Raw genomic sequence first — 15,639 nt, forward strand, 5'->3', positions numbered from 1 at the left:
CTCTTCCTCCAGGAGAAGTTCAAGATGCTTACTTTAGCTCAGGTCTTGTCTGTGCTAGACCAAGAAGACTGGATGGTAGCATTGGATCTGCAAGATGCGTATTTTCACATCCCTATTCTGTAGGGCCACAGACATTACTTGCGGTTGAAGGTGGGCCACAAGCACTTTGTTTGCCATCCTCCCCTTCGACCTAACCGGCGCCCCTTGGGTGTTCACCAGGGTGATGGCGGTGGTGGCAGCTCATGTGCGCAGGTTATGGGTTTCAGTCTTCCCCCTACCTCGACGAATGGCTGTTAAAGGCTTCTTCGTCCCAGACTGTTGTCTCCCACCTTCCGACTAAGGCGGGCCTCCTGAATTCACTGGGGTTCTCTATAAACGTGCCGACGTCACATCTGAGACCACCTCAGATGCTCCCTTTCATCTGAGCTGTTGGAGACAAAGTGCAGTTTTGGGCCTATCCTCCCGAGCAGCGACTCCAGGATATTCAGGTTATGATTCGGAAGTTTCAGTCTCCCTGAAATCCAGGATAGAGGCTGACTTTGGATCTGTTGGGCCTCATGGCCTCATGCATCCTGTTGGTAAAGCATGCCAGGTGGTGTATGCAGGCTCTGCAGTGCGACCTGAAGTTCCGGGGGGGGGCTCAGCATAGGGGAAATCTCACCGACATGGTCCAGATCTCAGAAGGAACTGCGGGAGATCTGCAGTGGAGGTTGTTGAACTGCGACAGTCATCTGGGAGAGGTGGAGATCAGGGGACACTGGTCTCCGGCAGTCAGGACTTCAAATCAATTTGTTGGAGCTTCCAGCGATTAGGTTGGCATTGAAAACATTTCTTCCCTCTGTCGAGGGGAAGTTAGTGCAAGTGTTCACAGACCACACCACCGCCATGTAGTATTGCAACAAGCTTGGCGGGGTCGTGGGCCCTTTGCCAGGAGGCCCTGCCTCTCTGGACATGACTGAAATAGCAGGGCATAACCCTGGTGGTTCAACACCTGGCAAGTTCTCTGAATGCCAGGACAGACAAACTCAGCCGTCGATACCTAGCTGATTATCAATGGCGTCTCCAGTTGGAGGTGGCGCAAGGTTTTTTTCAGCAGTGGGGATAACCTTAGTTAGATCTGTTCGCCTCCAAAGAGAATGCGCAATGTCAGCGGTTTTGCGCACTGGTGTTTCCAAGGCGGTGCTTTTCGTCGCAAGTGGAGCTCGGGTCTACTGTACGCCTTTCTGCCCATACCACTTCTGCCCAGAGTTCTGAAAAAGATCAAGAATAACCAGGCTCAAGTAATTCTTGTGGCTCTGGACTGGGCATGGAGAGTCTGGTATCCAGAGCTTCTGAAAATGAGTGTCCAGCCTCCGATCAGCCTGCCCCTTCGAGAGGATCTTCTGTTGTAGCAGCAGGAGAGGGTCCTCCACCCGAACCAGTCATCCCTCTACCTCCATGCATGGAGATATGAACAGCAGCTTTTGACCTTCCTCCTGAAGTGTGCAATATTATTTTGGCGGCCTGGCATCCCTCCACTAGGACGGTACATGCCTGCCATTGGCAAAACTTTGTATTATATTGTACTGAAAGGTCTATTGATCCTCTTTCTGCTTCTCTCTATTGTTCTTTTTATTCTTACCCTTGCCCAGCAGGGCTCTGCCCTGGGAACTTTTAAGGGTTATCTTTCTGTTCTGTCTGCTTTTTTGTGGCTGCCAGACCAACCCTCTGTTTAAATCTCCAATTGTGCATAGCTTCTTGAAAGGGCTTGGTTACTTGTTTCCTCCTATTCCTTTTGTCCTGCTAGGGTGATACCTCAATTTGGTCCTTATTTTCTTGTGTGCTCCTTTCGAGCCTTTGCACAACTGTCCCCTCCGGTTGCTTACCATCAAAACAGCCTTTCTAGTGGCAATAGCATCTGCCCAGAAGGTCAATGAGTTGCAGGCATTATCATGTAAGCTACACTACATGATGACTTTCATAGATAAAGTGGTGCTTCGCACCCATGCTTCATTTCTTCCAAAGGTTGTGACCCCATTCCATCAGGGTCAATTATCACGCTACACACCTTATTTGCTCCACCTCATCCTTCTAAGGAAGAGGAGCGTCTCCACCACTTGGTTTGAAAAAGAGCATTGTCATTCTGCCTTGACCGCACAAGAGAGTTCCAGGTGGATTTGTGGGGCACGTCGGGCTAAGAAAAGTCCAGCAGTGCAGAAAAGGACTATTTCTCACTGGGTCGTTCTCTGCATAACAATCTGCTATGCTTTGGCTAAGAAGCAGCCCCCTGAGGGATTGAGAGGCCATTCCATCAGGGGAAAGGCTGCAACCACGGCCTTGGCTCTGGGCATCCCAGTCCTGGACATCTCCCAGGCAGCAACATGGGCTTCTTTGCACAGGTTTGCCAAGCACTACTGCCTGGACAGTCAGGCCCGCAAGAGCGGGCATTTTGCCCGTTCGATCCTGAAGGACTTCCTAGTGTGAGGAATTTGTCTGCAGCCTACCGCCAGGAGGGTATGGCTTGGGTATCCATTCTAAGGTAAGGAACCTGCTGCTAGACGCCTGTCAGATGAACAAGTTACTTAGCTTCGGTAATGGCAATATCTAGCTGTAGATTCCTTACAGACCCACCCATGCCTCCCCGTTCTGCTGACTTATTTGTTAAGGCTAGGGTTGCTCCCTTTTTCAGGGCCCTAATTATTGCACACACTTAAGTCAGTCACTTCATGGCTATTCGCTTCTGGCATGGAAAAGTGAAAAGTACTGATGTCCGCGCGCCTGGGTGGCGCCTACATAGGTGACTCCGACTTCCTAGCCGACGACGTCATGCGTAACCGAATGGATCACCCAACGGCGTGCGCAAGGGATACTGCTCACGTGAAAGGTTCCGGTTCCAGCCTGATGTCTGGGAAATTCTAAGGTAAGGAATCTGCAGCTAGATGTTGTCTCTACCAGATAATGCGTTACCGAAGGTAAGTAACTTATTCTTTTAGACATATACCACTTTGTTTAGTTTAATGGGAGTAACGCCTGAAAACAAGTCACCTGTAAAAGGAAAAATCGGAACTCAAAAAGTGCTTCCAATGGTCAGTCTACCAGGAAGAGGGAAGGTCAGCTGCAAATAATTTAGTAGCTTTCAGCCATATTCTGCATCAAGTTTAGGCCCTGAACGGGTTGAAGAAAAGCTGGGGGTCCACTTCCCTGCAGCACTCTACCCATGTCACTTTCAAACTCCAGCCCCTCACCTGCCTCGAACTCTAGCACTCACCTCAGCACCACAATCGCTCACCATCAGCTCTGTCTGCATGATGGAGATGGGACCTGGGGATTTGGGAGAAACAAAACCGGAAGTGCTGGGGCAGGAATAGGCTGTGTTTACCACAACACATTATTTTCGCAATCAATTGATACATTTCTTTGCCCACTAAAGGGTGGTTTTACGTTTCTTGAAGAAAAAACAATTGAAGTAGCGAATGCCTTAGCAGTTACAGCTCCAGACCGAAGTGTAGATTCGGAGACCTCTCATGAGACCATTCATGAAAGCATGAACCATAAAACATTGTGTCTGGTCTGCCCCAGAGCTGGATTTTCGTTTCCTAATCTTACCCCAAATCTTAGCTTTCACTTGACTGCCCTACTGGCACCCCAGACTCCAAGACATCCTTTTAACAGGACATAATTTCTGCAACCAAACCTAGCGCATCTTTTTACAACACCTGCTGTAGCCCTGCTCGTCTTGTACGCTTTTGCACCTAATAACTGAGGGGAGAAGGGTGTGGTTTATGCGTATTCAATGTTTAAGACGTGCAGAACTGAATACAGTTTTGTTTTTAGAAGACTGTAATGCCTCACACGCTTAACAGTTAGAGCAGCTTCCCACCCATTCCATGATTTCATATCCTTTCACCAGCATCTTAAAAACAGCATAATAAAATCCATTATTTTTTTAAACGGCGGTAAATAAAGCCTCGTTTCCTGATTGGTCCCGTCGTTGCCACTTGACAAGTATTATCATCTGTATGCCGCACATTGTGGCGCTGTGCTCCCTCACCAGCTTGTTTTTGTTTGCTATTGTTTGTCGCGAACTCTGCTTAGCTCTGTCAACTGCTGGCTGTGACATTTCTCTGGATAAAAAGTTGAGCTTCATATTGATGCTTGTAGATCAGAATGTGCAGGGCTAGCCACAGGTAGGGGAATACCGAGGAACATACTGGGTATTATCATTTGTACTAATAAACTACTCTTAAAGCACTTTTGGTATCCTGGAGTGCTTACTACACCGAGGAACAACACTGGAGCCTAATTGGCTCAGGTTCCTTTAAGTGTGTCACCAGAAATTGCTTAATTCGTTCCCCGACTGACAGAAGCAGCAAGGACATATTTTACATCCAGGCTAGCTTAATCACTGCATTAAGGGTTTTTGGGCAAGCTGGGGTCTTATTACCTAGGTTAAACTTTCTGCTTCGTACTCTCCACTGCTTCTGAAGCTGAAGAGTGCTAACGGATCTGTAAAAGACAATCTTGCGGCTCCAGTGATGATGATTAATTACATTTCTTTCTGTTTGTTTGAAAGAAGGTCTGACGCACTCCTCTACTTTTAAAGCCACTCCACAGAAAACAATAACTGAATCTGTATGATGGCTAACTACTGCAAAAAAATTCGAGTTTCTCTGCATTGATCAAAGATTAACGATTTTGTTTTTTAATTTGTCTTGCTTATAGGGTGGGAAGATAAAAACTGGTCTGTTTACCTTATTAGCTCACTCTACCATCTAGTGTTGGACGATGTTTGCAACTTGTATTTGTTCAAAGAAGTTTTCAAGTCACAAGGTGTGATGTATGCTTCCCTTAGTGGAAAATGTACATTGGTATTGGCTTTTCTTAGATTCCTTTTTTCTGCCATTAGGTCCGGACTGTGAGGACTCAACGATCATTGTGCGTTCTACACGTTTTTGGGCTCACATGGTTTGATTTCAACACCAAATATATCAGAAAACATATCTTCACTTTGCCGACTCTCCGCATTACTACACCGGGCACCTGCAGACCACTATGACCTGCACAGGTAGCCAGGTTCTCCCCATGTATTCCCTCGACGCTGGAGAATGCAGATCTCAAGAGGATGATGAAACAGACACCCTTGAAACATTGCATCCAGTGCAACTCTAAATGCTTGTGGTCAGACCATTGCAACATCTGCAACTTGTGCATTTCTCATGTCCCCTAAACGGACTCTTCTCCCTGGCCTCTAATCCCTCTATTCCCATTTCCCCTCAAAGTCTGAATGGACAGTGCAAGTCTTGCCCATGCTTAAGGGCATGCTTAAATCTGCCCACTTGAACTTAAAGTTACAGATAAAGCAAGAGTATAGACATCTAAGGTTCAGAAAAAATATAAACCTTTACCTAGCTCCCATATCTACATCAAAAGCCAGGTTCCCTCAGACTCCTTGGTGGTCGATACTTCCAGTGAAAGGGTCTACACTCATTCTACTGGCGAAGTTCTGCCACCTTTTAAAGGGAGGAAGATGATCAATGCAGCAGGCAAAATGGTAGCTGTAGGTGCATCTGAAGTATGGCACATATCTAATTTTGTTAGGCTGCTCTGCAGATATGATGGGGCCCAGTTAGAGGAAATGTAGGAGTTGTCAAACATCTCCCAGAAGAGTGCAGGACGAGAGGAGAGGAAATAGTGTCTACGGGAAAAGCTATTGTGAATGCCATCATTCCTTGTGCACTTTATGCCGCGAGTGCGGCCTGTAGAGGCATCAAAACCAGCATCGTCTGACATGCCTGGCTGTGCATTTTCAGGTTCAAGCCACAGGTCCAGCAGCATCTCCTCAACCTCCTGTTCTTTAGGGAGCACCTCTTTGGCCCCCAGGTTGATTAGATGCATGAGAAAATAATAAAAAATGGAATGGAGATTCCAAAGTCTATTGGTGCCAGCACACTCCAACTTTTATAGATTCCTTTCAGAAGCAACAGCTTCCTTAACAGAGACCAACCGCAGTCTTAAAGATAACAGCAAATCTTCCATCAGCAGGGCGGCAAGGGCTGGTCCTGAGATGCACATAGGAGTAACAGAAGCAAGAGCAGATGTTACTCTAGTAAAGGAGCTTCCATGTCTAAACGGTGATCCCGCACCGCCAATGACGGTGCTCGACCTCACGGATGCCTACTTTCACATACACATCCACCCTGCTCATTGCCAGTAACTTCGCTTTGTGGTAGGTGGACATCACAATCTATTCACAGTCCTTCCTTTCAGGTTCATCATGGCTCCAAGGGTGTACCCAAAGTACCTTGCAGTGGTGGCCACACATCCGGAAGGATGAGGATGTGGGAGGTGGAGGGTTGCACTCGCGTACTCTCACTTACTTGAAGGTTGACTGATCAAGAGTGGCAGCAGGCAGCATTGCATAGCCCACAAGCCAGCAGCAATTTCCCTGCTCCGCAACCTGGGGTTTACCATAAACATCACAAAGTCCCACCTAGTCTTTTAATAGATCCAACCCATCCTGGGATCGGTGCTGAACGCACTCACAGGGAACGCATACCCTAACCAGCAAAGATTGTCATTTCAGCATCTGCTGCCTCTTTTTCAGCCCAGTTTCCAAGTCACAATCAGAACTATGATGCGCTTTCTAGGAACTGTGGACCTTGCATCGCTATTGCAGCCCATGCCAGGCTCCACATGGGTCCCCCACAACTGTGCCTTCTGGCACAGTCATTACAGGAGAAGGGTAACTGGAAAGATTTAGTGTTTGGTAAAGGCTACTACTCACCTCTTTCTGCTTTGGTGGGACAGTAACAACTTGTTGGAGGTCAGGCCTTTCTCAGATCCTATATCGCAGGTGACCATAACCACCTCCCACAAGCTGGGGTGCACCTCTCACCAACATGACTGTACAGGGGCTGTAGCTCTTTCTAAACGAGGGCTGCCACATCAATTACTTGCCATTTACCTAGCCCTCAATGCCTTCAATCGGGATGCTTGAAGGAAGGTAGTAGTCATCAAGACTGACAACATGACTCCCATTTAATACATACAGAAACAACGTGGCATGCATTCTCCCCAGCTCTCGGTACTAGCACAGGGGATCTGGCTTTGGGCAATCGGCTACGCTATACAACTATTTTTGGAGCATCTTCCATGAGTGGGCAACAATTTTGCAGACTTGCTCAGCAGGATTCATCAACAAATCAATAAGTGGGAAGTCCAGCCTCCAGTGCTTCACAGGTTCTTTCAACATTGAGGCACCCTGCAAATAGACATGTTCACCACTCATGGAAGCACAACACGCCCAGACTTTGCCTTCAGGTGCCGACAGTCCATGGGCAATGCACTACTGATGAATTGGTCAAGGATCTTTGCCTACACTTTTACTCTTCTCCTGCTCTCCACGCATACATGGTGAGGAAGATGCAACAGACCAGTATTTAGTTAAGTTTTTTGACTGACATCTGGGCTAGTTTGATAAGTTATTACTGCCCAATTCCATCCCTGTAATTTTGTAATCATTTGTTTTTACTAAACAAGATTTATTGAACCAAATTGTTGCTTTTTGCATTAATATCCCTGTCTGTTTCCTTCTTTTAGGTGATTTCCTAAAGACTTTGGAAGATCCTGACTTGAATGTGAGACGAGTAGCACTAGTAACTTTTAATTCTGCTGCCCACAATAAACCCTCATTAATTAGGGACCTATTGGATTCTGTTCTTCCTCACCTGTACAATGAAACAAAAGTCCGAAAGGAACTCATAAGGGAGGTGAGTAACATTTTAACTACTTTTCTAAGAGTTATACTGGATTTTGTGAGTGTATCTGTAATGTTTCATTCCCTGATCTTCCTTTTTTATCATATTTATACCAGGTTGAAATGGGGCCTTTTAAGCACACAGTTGATGATGGCCTGGACATTCGGAAGGCTGCTTTTGAATGCATGTACACTCTACTTGATAGTTGCCTTGATAGACTAGACATCTTTGAATTTTTAAACCATGTGGAAGATGGTTTAAAGGATCATTACGACATCAAGGTAAAACAAAAATATTTTCGAATTTGCCTTTACAGAAAAGTTGATACATTTTTCACATTATTAGCAAATACGTGATGGATGTTCTCTGTCGTATTAATCTCATAGTGAATTGCCTTTAAGTGCTGGTGAGTACTTGGCAACTCTGCAAAGAATTGGGATTTGGTAACATGTTTGAAATTTTGGACTTCTGTTTTATTTGTGGAGGTTGACGAGGAGCTTGACAAGCAGCAGGTTGCCTTATTAGCAAGATATAAACTCTGTGCCATCAGCCTGATCCTCCATTTTGTCATGCATCCTTCTCTTTAGGCACGTTTGAGGTTTTTGAGACGAGTGGATCGGGGTCAGACAGAAAAACACACCAGATTACTAAACTGTCATGAAGGATATCCTAACCTTTGGTAGCCTGCAACTAGTGTGATTGCTCTGCAAATGGGGCCTTTTAGTTTGAGGCCAATAGTCATATTAGACTTCCGACACTAAGCCCCTTAAGGCAGTTAGACTTTCTTTGAAAGCCCTGAGTAAATTGGTTCAGTGTAGTTAAGATGTGCAGTAACTGCTCAGTCTACTACCAGTCTCCAGAGGATTTTATAAATCGGATATGAATTTCTATATTTTGTGAATTTGGATATATACTTGATTTATGCTAAATTCAGTATAAGGTGGGTCTTTATAAGTAACAAATCTGATTACTGGTTTTGTCGCTGTTTGATTGAGGGGTCAAAAGTGGGGTGTGTATCTGAAATCCCAAAGCTTTTGAAAGGACAAAAAAGCTGGCTACCATTTTTTGGGGGGTTATGATGTGTCTGCTTCTCTCCACCCAGCTCTTTATGTTGAGGAGACAGCTGTTAACTATTTTTGATTTGCAGCAATGTTCGTAGGCATGAAAGTCTTTATTCTGCATAGTCTAATCTATTGTTACTTTGCTGATTAATTGTGATACCAATTCGGTGTTGCTTCTTTTCTGATCAAATATGGCCAAGTTACTGCATTGTCACTGAGGTGGTTCACATTGTCTCAACAGATGCTGACATTCTTGATGTTGGTGCGACTATCAACCCTTTGCCCAAGTGCGGTACTGCAGAGGTTGGATAGACTCGTAGAACCCTTGCGCGCCACATGTACAACAAAGGTATTGTGATAATTAAATTGGAAATCTTGTAATGGAGTACACTTGAAAATGTCATTTCGTTTACTATATTACATAAAAAAATAGACCTTTTAAGACACCTGAAATTTGAAATTACCATTCGAATATCCCTCTTTTAATAAAAAAAGAAATATTAAAATACATTATTTTGCAGAATGTACTTAAGGAACTTTAAATGCATGCTTAGCTTGTGATATTATAGGGCTTGGGTGCAATGATTACATTTTGTTTCCGTTATGTAAACTAATTTTGACAGGTCGGTCTCACACACATACCACATTTGATTTTTTTTCTTTTATTTTTTTTGTATTTTTTTTTTTTTAAAGGTCTTGAAGTATCTTGATTACATAAAAAAAAATAGTTCTAGTTTTTTCAAATAGTAGTATCTCTCTATTTGTCTGCCTAATGAGTGCTTGCAAGCACTAAAGCGGTGGGGCGACGTGGTAGGTTAGAGAAGGTCAATGAAGAGTAAATAGGTAGATAAACAGAAGTGTTTCCTGGATGTGATTATAAGGAGCACTAGTCTTACTGAAGAGTACAGTGTAGTGTTTATATTGCATGCGATTAATAAAGTTTCTTGGCACTTTAAAAGCCTGAGGGCTACAACAATGTTTGGCATGCTAACTAGTACAGAAAAAAAATCAGACTTTGAACCCGTGGCGAATAGTAATTTGAGCAGGCGGGGGCGGGCATGCCCCACACATGCGCAAACACACGCTCACACAAATACATTCTCAATCAAGCACATATACCCCCCCCATTCACAAGCAGATACACTCGCACACCCCCATTTACAGCACGCACTAATACTAATAAATTCATACATTCACACATACATGCAGGAAACATTTAAAAAAAAATATATATATATATATATATATATATATATATATATATATATATTTATATATATTTATATATATTTACCGGTCCGCAGCGTTGATCTCGGGTGGTGGGAGGGAAGCCTATTAGATTTCTGGAGGACTGGGACTGCAGACTCCTCACATTGGCTGACCTTCAGTCAGCCAGTGTGACGAGGCTGCAATCCCTTACTTGTCACAGAGCAGGATGGGGTCAGTTGCTAACACCACCCCACTCTGTGATGGGTGTCACAGATGGACACTAGGCCCAGGGCACATCAGGGTTTAAAACTGAAGCGCCAAGCCCGAGTCTATCAGCTAAGCACTCACTCATCACGAGGGGAAGGATCTACAAGCGCTTTGCTCAGCTGAGGTCACACCCACTGGTGTGTCCTCCACAGCTCGCAAAGTTCAGCTCAGGCAGATAGGCGCTTGCGCATTTTCATGCATGTTCTGAGCCTGACTGCCTGGCCTGAATGTGAAGATTGTCTGTTAGACTGACCTTTGCTCAGTCTGCCCTCTAGTCTTCATGTTTGCAAATAGTTGGATGGACCCCTCTGCCCAAGAATTGGCTTTGCCAGTTTTGAACACTTTTTCAAAGATCTGAATTCATGGAGTTAGAGCTGTAACTTCTTGTCATTCCAAGCGTCCTCGCTGCAGGTCTGAAAACACAGGCCCCAAATCTGACTTTAATAGTTCTAGAGATATGTTAAGTGAGACTACAGGGAGCGTATTACATGTGATGTGACTAAACTTTGCTTGCCCCAAAAAGAGGATGGAGCATCTAATTAAAAGTGGGCATTCTTGGCTGGCCAGTATGGTCAGAATTCTGACCTTATGCATTTGGTCTACTTTTAGCACAGTTGAGAGCTGTTTAATGACCTCATCCCGGTAAGAACGTCCTGACTGTAAGCAGCAGGGACGAAAGTTCTGATTGTAAGCATCTGGGCAGAAAGTGGAATTTTGTTTAAAAAGATCGACCCACATGATGGGTATCAGTTCATGAAGCGGTTTCCCGAGGAACAGTGCTAACAGCAGTGTCCAAGAAACTGGATGATGGGAATCCAATACATAGGCACAGCAAGCTGCCAGCTGATTACAGGCATTTTGATTAGGAGGCAGTCCTGGTTCCAACCCCTTGATTTTCATCGATAGATGCAAGCAAATATTAAAGCCAGGACTGATCAAGGTGACCACTACCTTGCCCTGCTGAAGTTAGCGGAGTCTGGAGCCATTGTCCCAACTTCCTTCTGCTAAGCTCCGGCCCAGTCCGCCACCAGTCTAAATGCCTCCTGCTGGACATTTCCAGTCAAATTATCAAGCACCGTTGCCACTTTTGTTACAGGGGCTGGTATTGCAGTGCTGTTTCAAAACAGGCCCCCAGTAACAAAATAGGCCCCCACGGGTCAAAAAACAGCCCCTACTCTTCCTGCCCACCGGGAAAATGTCCAGTACCCGCTACAGGCAGTCCGGCCCTGCTCAGCATCTCTCCCGTTCTCGGTTGATAGGAAGGTCTCCACCAGTCATGGAGCCCGCACTCTTCCTCCCATTCTGAATCTTTGGATCGATCAGGTAAGCATAAGAAGTTGAGAAGGCATAGGCGTTCTTCGACTTCGCCCCATCCGGCCGACGCGGGACACATGACGCCGTCGCTCTAGGCTTCCATCCCCAGAGACTACTTCTGAGACTACTCCGTGCCTCCCAACCTTTCCGGAGCGTCTCCTGCTCAAATGAGACAATTCTATGAGGCCTTGCCCCTCATCTGTGGGCAGTCCGACACCGCTGATGCACCTTCGGGCCCTGTGGAGTCAGGGGCCCTAGGCTTTTGAAGGCCCCCGTTGACACTGAGCTGGGCCGGCATTGAAAGTCTGTTTCGATGTTAGAAGAGACTTTTGTTCCTGTGTTCATTCCTGGTGTTGATTTTGTGCCAGGAGGTGGTGAAGAACACTGGTACGCGCGCTGGACCCTTTAACTGACCAACTTGAAGACCCCATGGACTTGGGTGAGGCCAGTGGGTTGGACACTTCCCCTGACACTGGCTTGCTTTCTCCCCCTACCGTGGCTACAGAGGAGGAGGCTTCCTACACAGTGATGGTGAGAAGAGCAGCTGAGGTCCTTGGCCTTGAGCTCCCTTCGCTGGCAGTCAGGACTAACCTCCTGACAGAGGTGCTTCAGCCTGCGGCTTCTACCTTCGAACCTCTTTTGCCCTTTAATGAATGAAGCCCTTACTGATGTCCTTCTTGCACTTGGTCCAAGCCCAGCACAGGGGCTCCTGTGGTTAAGACAATCACCCGCTGCCGTCTCCCAGCTCCAGGCAACCCAGTATTCCTTCCACAACATCCATCCCCTGAGAGCTTGGTTGTCCAAGCCTCATCTTCTAAATGCTCATTTCCTTCTGCTCCCCCGATATGGAATCTAAGAAGCTGAACCATCTTGGGAAGGGGGTGTTCTTTCCTCCAGCTTGGCATTGCGGTTGGTGAATACAGCTTGCCGTCTTGGACCGATAATCCCATACCATCTGAGATACCGTTGCGCAGGTGCTGCCTCAGTGGCCAGAAGAGGCCAGCATTTGCAGACGGGAGAGACGCAGCCAAATTTACCATTCGTTGTGGACTGGACACCACCGACTCACTAGGCAGAACGGTTGCCCCGTCCGAACATTACACACTTTGCCTGGTTGAGGACTTCTGGCTTTTCAGGGGGTGTCCAATCTACTTGGACATGCCCTTTGATGGCTCTTGCCTTTTTGCCAGCAAGGTAGACTCGAGACTTGAGCGCTGAAGGAATCTTGAGCTACGGCCAGATCCTTGGGCTTCACCGCTACCACCCGTCCTCCGCAGTCTGCCTTTCGTTCCTTTTGTGGCTATGGAAGGAGCGTGCAGCCACGTCCTATCGAGCCCAGCCACCGAGTCATACAAGCTGTCCAGCCTCTGCTTGGCCGTGGATGTGTAATCCAGCATCCTCATGGGTCAGGGAGCCAGCAGGCGGGCCAGTCAACCCTTTCCCCCTCTACCACTGTCTTCAAACCTTCCTAATCCAAGGTTTCAGGACCTTCATCGGCCAGTCAGAGGCAGGATTCACCATCACCACCTCCGCTGGCAGTGCATCATGTAGGACAGATGGTTTCTGCAGGTAGTCTGAAGGGGTTACTCCCTCCCCCTCAAGATTTTTCCTACCTCCATGTCACCCTCCTACGACCATATGTGAAAGGATCATTTGGCGCTACTCCACGAGGAAGTTACGTCTCTTGGCCAAGGGGGCCATAGAGAGGGTCCCTCTGCCAGAAGTAGGAGATGGTTGTTATTCCTGCTGCTTTCTGGTGCCCAAAAAGGACAAAGGCATGCGTCCTATTTTTGGATTGTGCCCCTTTTTGCATGGTTACCCCGCATTTTTTGCCTGACACTTGATGCACTTTGACTTTATGTGCCCCGGGTCCCTGCCAATCAGGTTCCCAGTGCCTGTGTTCTTTCCCAAAGCTGTACATTTGAACCCACAATTGGCACATCTCTGGCCACAGGTAAGCCCCTTGTAAAAGGTACCATGGTTACCAAGGGCACTGTTACCGGGGAAGGCCTCTAAGGGCTGTAGCACCTATTGTGCCTCCCTTATAGGCCCTTGCACCTAAACACCCACACACTGCCATTGCAGGCTGCGTTTTTTGGTGCAGAGAAAAGTGAAGAGTCAACATGGCACACATCCCTATGTGACATGCCTTCAATCCACTGCCTGTGGCCTGGGTAAGCCACCCCTCTAGCACTGTGCACTAGACCACAGGTGAGGGTACAGTTGCATGAGCACTTCAACCCTACAGTTTCTTAGTCCATTCTTAGACATTGTAAGTGCAGTAAAGCCATAACGAGTATATGGTCTGGGAGTTGGTCACTATGAACTCCACAGCTCCATAATGGCTTCACGCAAACCTGGAAAGTTTGGTAGCAAACGTCTCGGCACATTAAACCCACACTGATGCCATTGTGGTATTTAATGTAAAATGCACTCAGAGGGCATCTTAGAGATGCCCTCTGAAAAACGACCAGCCCTGGTGTGGTTCCTGAGTGTCTGTACTCCATTTGCCACCACCAGACAGCTTATCTGGACCCCTGGGTAGAGAGCCTCCACTCTCTTGGTCCAGAAACAAAGCCCATTCTGGGCAGAGGTGTCTTACCTCCTTCCCCAGGATGGGCTTCGTCCATGAAGGGGAAGCTTCATAGACCTGCTGCCTTTATGAGCTGATTATGCCTTTTGCTGCCCCCAGAAACTGGCTCCCACCAGTTCTGACCCCCACTTTGGGTGGAATAATCGGTGAGAAAACCAAGTGAGAGAGAGAGGTGTGCCCACCTTTGCTGACCCCACCCATCAGGTGCAGGATGCGAGGTGAAGCACACATCTCAGTCCACTCCATCTTGAAGATGAAAGGAACACAGCCCATCTCTCCATCCCGCTGGAGGGTGGCATAATAGGGGGTGTACTCATCCCAAGGAAGAGGGACCTATTGGTCCTGACCTGCACACCCCTGTAACAGCCCTAAATTTAGTATTTAGGGGCGACCCTGAAACTTGCCTCAGCATCGAGGAAGTAAGGAGGACCGAAGAGCCATGCTGACCCAGGAAGAAAAGGACACCAACTGCTTTGGCCCCAGCCCCACTAGCCTGTCCCGACTCCAACCTGCTCACAGCAAAACCCCGGAGTGTTCAGCAGCCGTCCATAACCCTGAGGACCTACCCTGCCTTCATCTAAAAGACTGTCTCCTGTGAGCACCGGATTTCCTCAAGCCAAGACTCCAGCACAGAACCCGGATCCAGGTGGTTCGGCGGTTCTGCACCAGACACCCACCACCCGATTTTGAATGGCCCAACACCAAGAGGAGGTCTCCCCAGTGATCCTGACCTGGGATCTGGTGAACCCCTACCTACCTCGAACTCTAGGAACAACACCTGCAGCCTCAACATGAAGAGTCCCCCTGACCGTGACTGGATCTGGTAAGATCGGATGCCTAAAGTCACCACTGCACTTGATGCCCCACGGCCTTGGGTGACGCAACAGACGGTGTCCAGCATCCCCCAAGTATCCAACTTAACTCTCCTGCCTGTGGTCCACTTCAGGAATCCTCCCTGCCCAAGCCTTTTCTTCGAATTAGAGTTCTCCATTGCAAATCACAGGGCTCCTGAAGTAGACTTGCCACTCTGCACCCAGCCTCCTCCATGCTGCTGGTGGTGCAGCTCCTGTGCTGATTGATTGTTGGCCCCTGCAGTGCTGCTCCTAAATCTAGGAGCTTTGTTCCCACACCTGAGTGGCCTGTTTGTAAGCAGCCCCTGACCGAAGGCCCCCCTAGCCCCATTGGCTAACATTGTGCCCCTGCACTCTCCACCCGGCTGCCCTAGTGCTGCTGGTGGTGCCATTTGAGTGCCTAACTGAAACTTTGGGAACATTGTTTACTTACCTGCCAACTGATAACCTTTTTCCTATTGGAACCAACGTTATGATTTTTGGTCCAAAAATGTGTGTTGAACTGAACTATTGTTTTGAAAGCAAAGTAACCTTTCTTTAAACCCCAAACTGTCGTACTTAACTGTATTTTGTAACACCCAGTGTGTGATATTCCTGCATATCCCCTC

The 15,639-nt window shown here is 47.2% G+C and overlaps 1 protein-coding gene across 1 annotated transcript in view; it reads left to right on the top strand.

Annotated features, from left to right (window-relative positions):
* Positions 1 to 15,639, top strand: part of CAND1 (cullin associated and neddylation dissociated 1) — a 346,610-nt gene that overhangs the window by 289,476 nt on the left and 41,495 nt on the right. Inside the window, exons 12-14 of the mRNA XM_085653462.1 lie at positions 7,579 to 7,748; positions 7,853 to 8,017; positions 9,039 to 9,146. Of these exons, the coding sequence (XP_085509588.1) occupies positions 7,579 to 7,748; positions 7,853 to 8,017; positions 9,039 to 9,146 (443 nt within the window). The remainder of the gene's footprint in view (positions 1 to 7,578; positions 7,749 to 7,852; positions 8,018 to 9,038; positions 9,147 to 15,639) is intronic.

Source organism: Triturus cristatus, chromosome 4_1, assembly GCF_964204655.1.
Source record: "Triturus cristatus chromosome 4_1, aTriCri1.1, whole genome shotgun sequence".
Classification (NCBI taxonomy): domain Eukaryota; kingdom Metazoa; phylum Chordata; class Amphibia; order Caudata; family Salamandridae; genus Triturus; species Triturus cristatus.